Source organism: Scardinius erythrophthalmus (genome assembly GCF_964197995.2).
Source record: "Scardinius erythrophthalmus genome assembly, chromosome: 25".
Classification (NCBI taxonomy): Eukaryota; Metazoa; Chordata; class Actinopteri; order Cypriniformes; family Leuciscidae; genus Scardinius; species Scardinius erythrophthalmus.
In genome coordinates, this window is record NC_138245.1 from 21,275,486 (window position 1) to 21,287,924 (window position 12,439).

General features: G+C 35.3%; 2 protein-coding genes across 6 annotated transcripts; one reads left to right on the forward strand and one right to left on the reverse strand.

Moving 5' to 3' along the window:
• Positions 1-305: 305 nt before the first annotated feature.
• LOC308685411 (uncharacterized protein) lies at positions 306-5,823 on the reverse strand. Of its 2 annotated transcripts, none has more exons than XM_081357161.1 (6): positions 5,747-5,823; positions 5,235-5,263; positions 4,594-4,738; positions 4,377-4,514; positions 4,080-4,301; positions 306-1,210 (listed from the first exon to the last, which is right to left on the reverse strand). In XM_081357161.1, the coding sequence occupies exons 3-6, from the start codon at positions 4,709-4,711 to the stop codon at positions 897-899; spliced, it is 792 nt and encodes a 263-aa protein (XP_081213287.1). In that variant the 5' UTR covers positions 4,712-4,738; positions 5,235-5,263; positions 5,747-5,823; the 3' UTR covers positions 306-896. The 2 variants fall into 2 exon arrangements, with proteins under 2 accessions (XP_081213287.1, XP_081213288.1); XM_081357162.1 differs by having other exon boundaries at positions 588-1,210; positions 4,377-4,445.
• Positions 5,824-6,138: 315 nt separating this feature from the next.
• cxxc1b (CXXC finger protein 1b) lies at positions 6,139-12,290 on the forward strand. 4 transcript variants are annotated; one of them, XM_081358636.1, is made up of 15 exons: positions 6,139-6,228; positions 6,365-6,384; positions 6,831-6,946; positions 7,045-7,145; positions 7,262-7,386; positions 8,544-8,699; positions 8,774-8,911; positions 9,101-9,211; positions 9,304-9,482; positions 9,733-9,940; positions 10,074-10,184; positions 10,294-10,343; positions 11,575-11,671; positions 11,789-11,941; positions 12,022-12,290. In XM_081358636.1, exons 2-15 carry the CDS (start codon positions 6,382-6,384, stop codon positions 12,166-12,168), a joined length of 1,695 nt encoding a protein of 564 aa, XP_081214762.1. In that variant the 5' UTR covers positions 6,139-6,228; positions 6,365-6,381; the 3' UTR covers positions 12,169-12,290. The 4 variants fall into 4 exon arrangements, with proteins under 4 accessions (XP_081214762.1, XP_081214761.1, XP_081214760.1 ...); XM_081358635.1 differs by having other exon boundaries at positions 6,149-6,228; positions 7,262-7,401; XM_081358634.1 differs by having other exon boundaries at positions 6,149-6,217.
• Positions 12,291-12,439: the final 149 nt, after the last annotated feature.

Consider the following 12,439-nt stretch of genomic DNA (forward strand, 5'->3'; position numbering starts at 1 on the left):
GACGTATTTCTACTCATTAAAACCGAATTGCCAGTTATATTTCAGCTTCCCTGTTTATTGCCGTCTTTACTTTCATTACATCTGTACTCAATTAAAGGAAGGTGTTGTTCTTTTTTTTGTATTATAAACAGATTTTTTCAAGCGCATAATTTATAATTGAGAAAAAACATTTATTTAAATTTGAATGTGTTGGTGCATTTAATTGGCTGATAATAATAAACTGATCTAATGAAAAAATCTTATGCTGGACTTTTTTTCAAATGTTTCTCGTTATTTTTTTAAAAAAGATTCCCATACAACAATATAACTCATTTGTCATTGTTTATTCAATCAAATTTGCACATTAATCATTTGCACATTTACCTCCAGTTTCATCTCAACATTAATTGAATATGCCAGATTTGATGTGCAAGTTATCAGGTTTAGGTAAACAAATCTTGTAGCTCTTTTGCATACATTGGCTAACTTGCATTCTTTTCACACAAAAGAGCATTAAAACATAAAAAAGAAGAAAAAAATATATATAATATAAGATACATTTAGTATAATGCATTCTAACATTGTCTTGCCATATATATAGGCTACATATAAATCATTTTTTGCAGTGTACCTTTGACAATTTATTTGACCAATTATGTTTACTCTCAAATTGCAATGAGCTGGACAAAAACTTTAATATTTTGATATATTGTAGTTCAGGTGATATGTAAACAGCATATGCATTTTTCCTCTGATGCAGTGTGAAAATGCAGTATCAAATGCAGCCGTGCAGTAGCATAGCCACAATCAACCAGCAGATTTACATGCTTGTGAAATACACATAACATTGGCTACATTCCATTCCAGCCTGATCTGACAGTCATGACCAGTATATAAATGACAGTGAGACTGTGCAGCTAGTGAAACAGAAGCTGAGAGAGTTCCATGCCGAGCTCCAGACACTCAGCCGTCTGTAGACAGAGGTCGCACGCAGAGCAGTCGAAGGCGCTTTCTCCCCAACTGCAGCCGCACGCCTGCACGAACTCGGCACAGCTGCAGCATTGGCAAAAATCTATGAAGTCCTCCAGAGAGGAAGGGTCGCAACAACATGCTTGAGAGCAGAAGGATGAACAGATTGAGGCAACGCAGAATTGACAACCATCACCAACGGCCAGCAAGCAATCCCAAAACTTGCAGAACAAACACGCCAACAGAAAGGATGCACACAGGTCTAGAAGTGCAAGAAAAGAAGAGAAGAAAATGCATTACGTGTGAGATTAAATGCATGGTCTGCATTCAACACAACATTTTTTTTTTATTAAAAAGAGGTTACGGTGAGCCATTTGCAATGGAAGTGAATGAGGCCTCATAAGAATAAGCGTATAATTTTATAAAAGCACTTACATTAGTCTGATAAAGTCACTATGAAATCAAAATAGAACATTTTTGCTTGTTTTTTATGGAATATTGCAGTATTCATTATAATTCATTTGTCCATGCACATCATTATTATTTTTTAATTCATGTGCCATCGTAATCTTCAATGAAAATAACATCTCTTCTCTTCTCTTCTCTTCTCTTCTCTTCTCTTCTCTTCTCTTCTCTTCTCTTCTCTTCTCTTCTCTTCTCTTCAGGTGTGAGGGCGGAACAACCTGTCACTCACATGAGATCACAACAATAGCAAACCACAACCATTCCAATGGACAAAATCAAGTCCCGTCCATTTTTCCTTGTTCAAGAAGCCGTTTCACTCATATATACGTCACAACAGGGAAGAAAAGACTTTCAAAACTTCTGTTTCATGACGACTTTAAAACTATTATTTGAGCTGTAAAGTTGTATATTTATATGTTTTATATATTTTTAAAGCAAAAAAAATACATATTGTGCCTTTAAAGGGGTGGTATATTGCCCTTTTCATAAGATGTAAAATAAGTCTTTGATGTCCTCAGAGTGTGTATGTGATGTTTTAGCGGCTCAAAATACCCCACAGATATTTTTATATAGCATGTTAAAATTGACACTTTTTGAGGGTTAGCAAAAACGCACCGTTTGTGTCTATCCCTTTAAATGCAAATGAGCTGCGGCTCCCAGCACAGGGGGCGGAGCTTCAATAGCTTGCATCCTTTTACCTCACGCAGACTGAGACATGCACTGAAAATTTCAAAAACTTTAGCCTTTTATGTTCAAAACGGAGTCGGACAAGAGACTCAAGAAGAAGTGACAACATGTAGACAACATTTGTGAATGGTTAGTTGATGAATTTATGTAGCTTTTGTGTAGTTATTTTCTAGTCATTAATTAGCATATTCTGTCATGATAATCTATAAATCGTGTTCCGGGGGGCGGGGTTTATGTAAATTTTAGGGTTAGTGATGTCACTAACCCGGGAGGAATGTCGTGTAGTCCTTACCAGTTTGTTGTAGTCCTTAAAAAACTATTTCTTTAAAAGAAAATATCTCCCTTCTATGGAAGCTTGTTTCCGCCACAAAATAAAAAAAAAATAAAAGATAATTGCGACTTTTTATCTCAGAATTGCGAGTTTACATCTCGCAATTCTGACTTTATTTCTCAGAATTGCGAGATATAAAGTCAGAATTGCGTGTTTTAAAGTCGCAATTGCGTGTTATAAAGTCAGAATTCTGAGATATAAAGTCAGAATTGCGTGTTATAAAGTCAGAATTCTGACTTTTTTTCTCGCAATTGCGACTTTATATCACGCAATTCTGACTTTATATCTCAGCATTCTGACTTTATATCTCAGAATTCTGACTTTATATCACGCAATTGGGAGATATAAAGTCAGAATTGCATGATATAAAGTCGCAATTGCGTGTTATAAAGTCAGAATTCTGAGATATAAAGTCAGAATTGCGTGTTATAAAGTCAGAATTCTGACTTTTTTTCTCGCAATTGCGACTTTATATCACGCAATTCTGACTTTATATCTCAGAATTCTGACTTTATATCTCAGAATTCTGACTTTATATCACGCAATTGGGAGATATAAAGTCAGAATTGCATGATATAAAGTCGCAATTGCGTGTTATAAAGTCAGAATTGTGAGATATAAACTATTCTGAGGTAAAAAAAAAAAAAAGTCCGTCTTTTTCCCCCCCTTAGAATTGACTTTATATCTCACAATTCTGAGAAAAGATGTCAGAATTGCGAGATATAAACTCGCAATTATGTGTTATAAAGTCAGAATTGCGTGATATAAAGTCAGAATTCTGAGATATAAAGTCAGAATTGCGTGATATAAAGTCGCAATTGCGAGAAAAAAAGTCAGAATTCTGACTTTATATCTCGCAATTCTGACTTTATATCTCAGAATTCTGACTTTATTTCACGCAATTCTCACTTTATATCTCGCAATTCTGAGAAATAAAGTCAGAATTGCGAGATGTAAACTCGCAATTGTGAGATAAAAAGTCGCAATTATCTTTTATTTTTTTTATTTTGTGGCGGAAACAAGCTTCCATACCCTTCGCTTTGAACTTTGAGCGTTGTAACTTTACAGATGTTGTCTATGCTCAAACAGCAACATTACACACTAACTAAAGTTAGCAAAATCAAATCATAATCCACCACCACTTTAAATCATAATTTTTTACAGTCCTTTAATGTTTACACACATTGTTTATGTCTTATGGCCCCATTCACTTCCTGAGTGCCTCACTGTAAACCAGATTTTTGCTCTTTTTTTTTTAAGAAAAGGAGGGAAGAGTCTAAATTATTTTTTGTAATAATCAACAACATTACGCCACGAGTGCTGTCGATTGAGCTTAACTTGTATTGAACCCGGAAAATTCCTTTAATGGCTGTAACAGACAAAATATTGATGTGGTAACCACAAATAAAGCAGATTTGCTGACACTGTGGTCCATCAAAACTGCTATCCTGTTTGTAAGAAAGTTTGGGTTGTGCATGCATTCCCTCATAAATTTAGCTAAATACTTATGATAAAAGAGGACAGGAAGAAGGAAAGCTGTTATCAGTCCTGCTAGCGAGGATTTCAACTGCATCTATAATGCATTAGACGTCATAAAAATTGAATCCCTCATTTCATTGAGTCAAATGTAATTTGAGGTGTTGCTTACCTTCAGCAGGGGCTTTCAGGTTCAGACGACTTTTCGACGTGGAGGTGGAGGAGTGGCTGATTTTGCGATGACGGTGTGTTGCTTTATAAGCGGTGATATGTGAGTTTTTGAGTTGGTTTGCGGGTAGCTGAACGCAGACAGTAAAAGCATCACTGATGTCTCTGCCAGGTGCGTCTTGAAGTGGCTTTTTCGCATCTGCTGGGACTTCTTTGATATGCACGTCTATGATGAGGAGACAATAATAAAGTTATTTGGATGTTGCCTTTAAGAATGATAGGTAGTGTGAAGGATGTTTACCAAATGCTAGTGGTTTCGTTTTACTAAGAGGAGAAATAAGACATGAGTTTTCCTTCCCAGAGAGTTCATCTGTTGGTGAGAGTTCATTATCCTTTAGACATGTTATGGTAGATTCCAAGTCTTTTTTGTCAGATGACTCTACAAAATAAATAAAGCACATTATTAGTTGCTCTTTTTCTCTATTCTGATGTATTAAAAGAGAACGGAAAAGTCTTACCAGAGTTTTGAAAAGTTGATACACTTGGAACTGAATGAACTTGAGGATCATCTTCAAGAAAGCTGGATTTTGATCCAGTTGGTGACCGGCCATGTTCCTCGTCATGGTCACAATTCATCTTTTCAAACTCCTCTAACAGTATTCGCTACCACATAAATAAGTGTAAAGATGTAGAGTGAAAATGCCAGAGCATTTGAACTCCTAACTATGTCATAAAATATTCAAACACAGGAAGCACAGAGAATAGATGTGCTATAGTCTGTGGCATATATTAAATACTAATGGTAAAATACTATGGAGGAAGCTAATTGATCACTTGACATATTGATATATTATGGAACTAACAGTTAATAATGTGAACACCATTTCCGTTTTCCTGTTTTGTGAGTAATATGACTACTTTTTACTGATGGATGTAATCATTTTTGATTTATACATTTGATATGCGCAAAGTATATGGATATGCGCAAAAAAAATACAAAGCTTAGCGTAAAAAAGTACTGATGGAGCAAAAAGTGCCAGAGTCATTAATCTATTATTAATCTCAATCCATTTGGCAAACATATTGTGTGACAGGGAGGCATCCTAGATGTAAAGAGGGCAATAAATTTCAGCAACCTATTAGTCCAATGTTTGCTTACCTTGAGTCAAAGAGATGCCAGGAAAATTTCTTTCCAAGCAGATTTCAAAACCCAAAGAAAGCAAACAAAAAAATAAGTTTGCAGGATATTAATAAACAGATAGCCTACCTAAAATTATTCAAATACAATAGAAATTAAAACAAAAACAGTCTATACATTATTAAAAAGAATTCAACATTACAAATTATTCAACCTAAATTTCACCAAAGATATTGTAGGACCAAATATTTATCGTAAAAACACACTGCTGCCTCTTCATCATGTAAACAGTAGGATATCAACTTGCGGCATTGTCACCAAATGTATCCAGATACTGATATTAGCAGGCGAACAGTGATGTAATATTTATAATAGTTACTTTGTAAACCTAAAACAATTCATGTAAATCAACAACAACATAATGTTGCCTCCCGTCTTTTTCAACTTGTTTTCTACTATTGCCAAGTTATACCATATATACAATCTTACGTATTATTATCTATGATCATTCAAGTTTGTGAAAATTCACTAACCTTCAACACGACATTCATCTCATTCTCATCGCCCCTCAGATACCAGATTGATACTTACTCTGCAGGGGCCGTTGCCTAATCATTATCCATTCGTTAGCATGCTTATAGTGTTGATAGGACCACACCCCCAACCAATAAAAAAATGCAATAACATTTATTACAACAACAATTATTATAAATAATAATAATAATAATAATAGTATTAAATAATTATATTAAATAACTAATAGTAGTATTAGTATATAATTGTTAGTATTGTTGATGTTTTTAAAATATTACTTTTTTTTTAAACAGAAAACATGTTGATTATTAAGTCTTTCAATGATCGTCATGTGATAGATAGAGTGTAGGCTACATTGTCTGTAAACGACCTAGAAAATGAACAGATTTTCCCTCCATGAGGACTTTTATTATGACAATCACCCCTTTGCCGAAACAGAACCGAAACAACGCTGATGTCCACTGCCCACGGTAACAATTAGGTTTGTAACATTGCTCCAGTTCCTAGTTTTGTTTGGGAAATTTGACTGTTATCAAAGTCGGATTATTCCGGACATTTACGTGTTCATGCATTATCTCAATTTATCCTTTTTCGCTCTGTTTGATCGGATCTTCTAGACGTCGGGGAAGCAGCCATGGTAAGTCTGCTATTATGATTTGATAGCATATTAGCTCCGACTTGAGCAGTCAAAATAATACAAAAATATTTCTCTAAAAGCGATCTTTGCAAATGAAAGAACGAATTATTTATTTCTCTAGTTATATTGTAAACCAGCACTGGATTTTCAGCACTGGATAGTTAATCTATTTTCTCGCTATCAAGCGTGCTATCATGCTAATATGTATTGTGACACACTGATGTTGAACTTTGTCCAAAACATGTACTTTTTGTATTTGTTTTAAATGGATAACTAATTTAATGGGTTTTTATTGTTGTTGTTTATTATTCCTAATGCCATAGATACATAGTCTTTGAAGCACGATAATGTTTTGATGATGATATTTCTATTGAGTGTGTCTTGCAGTTGTATTGTATTGATTGTATTGTATTCTTTTCAATGTTTTCGTTCTATTGTCTTCATAGGACAGCGAGATGTCTGATATGGACCAGGCTCCAGCTATGAAAAACACTGTAGCAGATGGAGAGAATGCTCCTCTCTACTGCATTTGTCGAAAACCAGACATTAACTGCTTCATGATGTGAGACAAATCTCTCCAAAAAATCGTTCACAAAGAATATGAATACGTATGCGTTCAAACTGAGAGCTTAATTTGGATCACATCTTTTTCTCCCACAGTGGTTGTGACAAGTGCAATGAGTGGTTTCATGGTCACTGTATAAATGTGACGGAGAAGATGGCCAAAGCTATCAGGGAGTGGTACTGCCACCAGTGTCGGGGTCAGTGATCGATGACCTTTTTTCCGCTGTTGTTCACCTTAAAATATTTAAACATGCACTTTGTCATATTAAAATATATTTTGTTACAATATCAGTTCTAATTCTTTATCTCTTAGAAAGGGATCCATCTCTTTCAATACGCTACCGGAAAAAGAACCGTGATAAAGACATTGAGCCAGAGAGGGTTGAAAAACGATCCAGCACTCCAGAGTACAAGATCGATAAGCGCCGTGGGTCGAAAGTTAGTGTTTCTTCAGTATGTTCTTATATCTAAGTTTGCTTGTTATACATTCGGCACTTTCTCTATTGCATTATTGTTGGGCAGTTTGACAATTTTTTATGGTACATACATACAGTACTTTGCGAAGGTCTTAGGCACGTTAGTATTTTCACCAACAAAAAAAATGCTTTTAAAGCCAGCTATTTATCTATTGGTGTAGTTTGTCAATAGGAAATATCAATTTACATTTCCAAAACATTCCTTTTGCCATTAATTGTAATAATCCAGTGAGATTTTTGTATGCACAAAGGAGTCTGACAACAGCCAGTATGATCCACACCACACGGAGATCTGATCTCACCTTTATCGAGTCCGTCTGGGATTACATGAAGAAACAGAACAAAACGGAGACTTTCCAAGCAATCTTTTGGATTTAGTCTGTCTTAGTTTTTTCTGTTTCTTCATGTAATCCCAGACTCGATAATGGTAAGATCAGATCTCCATATGGAAGTCCTTGTTCATACAAAATATCACTGGATTATGACAATTAACGGCAAAATTAATGTTTAGAAATGTATTTTATTTAATAATAACCATGTGATAATGCCCATTTTTGAATATAACAAGTGAATGAAATTTTTCACTAATGGTGTGTGTATATATATGTGTATGTATATATGAAGAGTTCAGATGCAAAAGCCTCTAAGTGCCATCCGAAATTTTCTTCTTGAATTATCATTTTTATCAAGCTTGTATATTTAAGTTCAGTAATTTCACTTAAATAGCAATGAAAATGACCTATTAATTGTTATTTAAGTTAAACTACTGAACTTAAATATACGAGCTTGATAAAAAATTATCATTGTAGAAGAAAATTTCAGATGGCACTTAGAGGCTTTTGCATCTGAACTCTTCATATATATATATATATATATATATATATATATATATATATATATATATATATATATATATATATAATATTATATCTCATCTTAATTTATATTTCATCTCAATTTGTCTTAATTTGAACTTAATTTTCAAACAAGACTGAACTTACTTGATAACCTTCAAGAAGTCATTAAACCTGAATGGATACTATAGGAATTTATATTTGTTACATTTATTAGTGATAATATAGAACAATATAATAGTGTGGTCCTCTAACTGCGTTCCAGGTGAAGCGATCAGCCCGTATGTGTGGTGAGTGCGAACCCTGCACTAGGAATGAGGACTGTGGTCAGTGTGACTTCTGTAAAGACATGAAGAAATTTGGGGGCCCGAACAAGATTCGTCAGAAATGTCGTCTAAGGCAGTGTGTCGTCCGTGCTCGGGTGAGTGTCTTTATATAGGTGGTTTATTAGGTAGTTTTTGTTTTGATGTTTACTCTCTCTCATTGTTTTTGCAGAAAATGCTACGTGTTCGGGACGAGGAGTTTTCTCTGCGTGAGAGGAAGGACAATATAATGCACAGAGATAGACGATACTTAGATGATTACGACGAGAACGATATGGAGCCATATGAGCACTACAAGGACAGAAATGCGGTAACGGCTAATTGCTGTTGCTCAACCACAACCACTTAGTATATACATACATTCGTTTGAACTCTTGTCAAGTTCTAAAATGTTTTTATAACATGAGTATGTTTGAGATTTGCTTGTTAGGGATGATGCTTTAGGTCTCAGCACTGAAAAATAAACCTCGCCCTTCTCTTGTGACCTTTTTTTTTTTAGTCATGGGGCAGTGATGATGATGAAGACGGCCCACTTTACAGTCCTGTCCCACGGAAGAAAGCTATAAAAGTCAAGCACGTCAAGAGGAGAGACAAAAAATTTGACAAAAAGGTGCAATGAGGAACACAGTGCTTAATACATAATCGTTTTTTTTTTATTGCATTTAAGAAATAGTTTTTGTTAATTGTGCTCATCTTTTACAGAAAGAGTCCCGTCGCCACAAGCAGAAACAGAAGCACCGTGATCGTTTGAGGCACAGCGAAAGGGGAGACAGCAGACATGGGGGAGACATGCAACAGTGCCTGGGGCCGAACTGTATCGAGCTGACACGTCCAAACTCAAAATACTGCTCTGAGGACTGTGGCATGAAGCTGGCTGCCAAGTAGGTTTTTTCATTAAAGTTGGCATGAAACAGAAGTTGGTTGATGTCACAAGTTATTTTGATTAAAGATAAATCAGATCAATTATTTATAATAAATACTGCTTTATACCATAAAAACAAGAAATTGAGATTTCATGGTGACTTTAAGTGCAGCCGACTAGCATTGAATGATCGCGCAATGTTATGCCAACATCAGTTTGATGTGTTTTAAAAAGATCGTATTGATTTATTGATCTGCCGATCTGTGCAGCCGGATCTACGAGATCCTCCCGCAGCGAATCCAGCAGTGGCAGCAGAGCCCCTGCGTCGCTGAGGAACAGGGCAAAAAACAGCTGGAGCGCATCCGCAGGGAGCAGCAGGCTGCACGGATGCGCCTTGCTGAAATGGAGCGTCGTTTCCACGAGCTCGAGGGCATCATTGCCAAAGCTAAGCAGCAGGTGGTCCAACAGGATGAGGATGTGAGTTTCCAGTAATGTCTTTCATGCTAATGTCATCTGAATTTTATAGAATAACTGGTAAGAGATGGAAGTTGTGCGTTTCAGGGATCTTGTCATATTTATTAGGGTGTTAAGCTAATGTCTTTTCTTGCAGGTGAATGAAACAGACAGTGAGGACACAGATCTTCAGATATTCTGTGTGTCCTGCAGTCACCCCATCAACCCCAAGGTGGCGCTGAGGCATATGGAGAGATGTTATGCTAAGGTCAATATATGTTGTTTTCTGAGCCCATTTATTGGTTACTGATTTATGATCACCTGAACATTGAAAATTTATTTGTGTAATACTAACGCTTGGTTTATTATTTTAACAGTACGAAAGCCAGACCTCATTCGGTTCCATTTTCCCCACCAGAATAGAAGGGTAAGAGAGATATATTTGAAATTGTTATGATCCGGTACAGCAGTTACGATTGAATGTCCCTGAATACTCTCAGTTCACTTAGAGAAACTCTATCTTAGTGTGCTTGTTATATCGACACTTCCTCTGTTTGCTCGTTATTTTTATGGAATTTAAAAAGATTTTAGATAAAGGATTTTTTACTTTATCCTTGTGAGACCCAGAAAAAAAAGTTTTTTTTTCATGTCATCACATTGTTTAGAGCATAAGAAACAAATGGTAAAAAAAAAAACATTTTTGAAAAATAATATTTTATTCATACGTTATGCTATGTCCTCTGTAGTGGACACCAGGACTAAGTTGTTTAAAAAATAAAATGACATGAAATTATATGTATAGGCAAAAACATTGGGATTTTTTTTTTCAATCACCAATAAATTTTGGGGTTTCAGGATTTTTTTTAACCACAATTTGTATAAAGATGATTCTCAACTATGTTATGAAAGATATAACGGAATGAATTGATACACCATTTTAATTTATGCAGTATGTGGGTAAAATGGCCATAAATTAATATTCCTATTCAATGCAATGTATCTATACACTGTATCTAATTTGCACATTAATGTGTTCTTGGAGCAACATTTAATGAAAAAAGAAGTGTAATAATTGGCGTAATATTTGGCAACATTTTAATAATAATTTCATTGATGTATAATTTATTTCCATATTCTCTTGTTGTGTCTCCCAAAATGTGGACATGTAGTTTTATATAACGTTTAATAACGCTTTCCTGAGATGTTGGTTTATGAAATACAATTTGAAAAGTAGTCCGATTTAAATTATAATTACAATATATTATCATATTTCCTACATTTGATAGATTAATTAATGTCAGACATTTTTAAAGATGGAGAAGTTGTTTTCATGGTGAAACCTCCAAACATTTGGTATCTCTGAAAAGCCCTGAATGTGCTTTTTACAGGACACCCAGGTTGTGACATGTGACGTATGATGTCAGAGAAATTCACTAAGCTATAATGTCCGCTAGAGTGGACAAAAGTCTATTCCTGGATCCCAGGAGGTTATAATGGCCATGTGATAATGGTTATTTGCAATTTAATTATTTTTAAACCAAGACTGTTGGTTAATTTAAATAAATATTGCAATTGAATATAGTAAAATACTTATACTATTATATACACGCATGCATATTATATATACGTTTTTTATAATTCTTTTTTTATTCTATCAGGGCAACAAGACTCTTCTGTGATGTGTACAACCCTCAGAGTAAAACATACTGCAAGAGACTCCAAGTTTTATGTCCAGAACATTCCAGAGATCCAAAGGTGAGAGTTTAGTTACGGTCTTGCCATAATTCTGCTCAGACTAAACTACATCTTATAAAATCTCTTCAGAACTTGATTTGTGTTCAGTACATCTCCATTCTGCTTTTCTCTTCTCAGGTCCTAGCAGATGAGGTGTGTGGGTGTCCACTAGTGCGTAACGTGTTTGAGACGACTGGAGACTACTGCAGGGTTTCAAAACGCAAGTGCAACAAGCATTACTGCTGGGAGAAGCTCAGACGGGCAGAGGTGGACCTTGAGCGTGTCAGAGTGGTCAGTTAAGTTCTTTAAAACTTATTGTCATAGTAGTCTTAATGTATTTTTACGTACTCATATTTTTCCCCTCTGAACAGTGGTACAAGCTGGATGAGTTGTTTGAACAAGAACGCAATGTGAGGACGGCCATGACCAACAGAGCAGGACTACTGGCCCTCATGCTCCACCAGACCATCCAGCATGACCCCCTGACCACTGACCTCCGCAGCAACAAAGACAGATAGCCTTGTGAACTATCAGTGCTTGCTTAAAAAAGTATTTGTTTATATTTGTATACTTTTCATATTGTATATTTGTCATTATTTGGACAGTCATTCATAATAAACATTCTTCATGTCTCCTTCAGTCTGTATTGATTAATTTTAGGGATGCACTGAAGATAGTCAATTCTCTTCAGATATATATGCATTCAACCCCACAACCCTCAATATATATATATTTTTTCCTTCCAATTTTTCCTTTGAGCATCTCGAACTGAGCTTGCTTTTTCAGCGT

What these genes read in the sequence shown, in the direction of transcription:
- LOC308685411 (XM_081357161.1), bottom strand. Translation starts at nt 4,711, where the DNA reads ATGAATTGTGACCATGACGAGGAACATGGCCGGTCACCAACTGGATCA. An exon ending in ATCAACTTTTCAAAACTCTG is followed by an intron (nt 4,515 to 4,593) that starts GTAAGACTTTTC and finishes TTTATTTTGTAG; the next exon opens with AGTCATCTGACAAAAAAGAC. An exon ending in AACGAAACCACTAGCATTTG is followed by an intron (nt 4,302 to 4,376) that starts GTAAACATCCTT and finishes TCCTCATCATAG; the next exon opens with ACGTGCATATCAAAGAAGTC.
- cxxc1b (XM_081358633.1), top strand. An exon ending in GGCATGAAGCTGGCTGCCAA is followed by an intron (nt 9,483 to 9,732) that starts GTAGGTTTTTTC and finishes CGATCTGTGCAG; the next exon opens with CCGGATCTACGAGATCCTCC. An exon ending in ACCTTGAGCGTGTCAGAGTG is followed by an intron (nt 11,942 to 12,021) that starts GTCAGTTAAGTT and finishes CCCTCTGAACAG; the next exon opens with TGGTACAAGCTGGATGAGTT.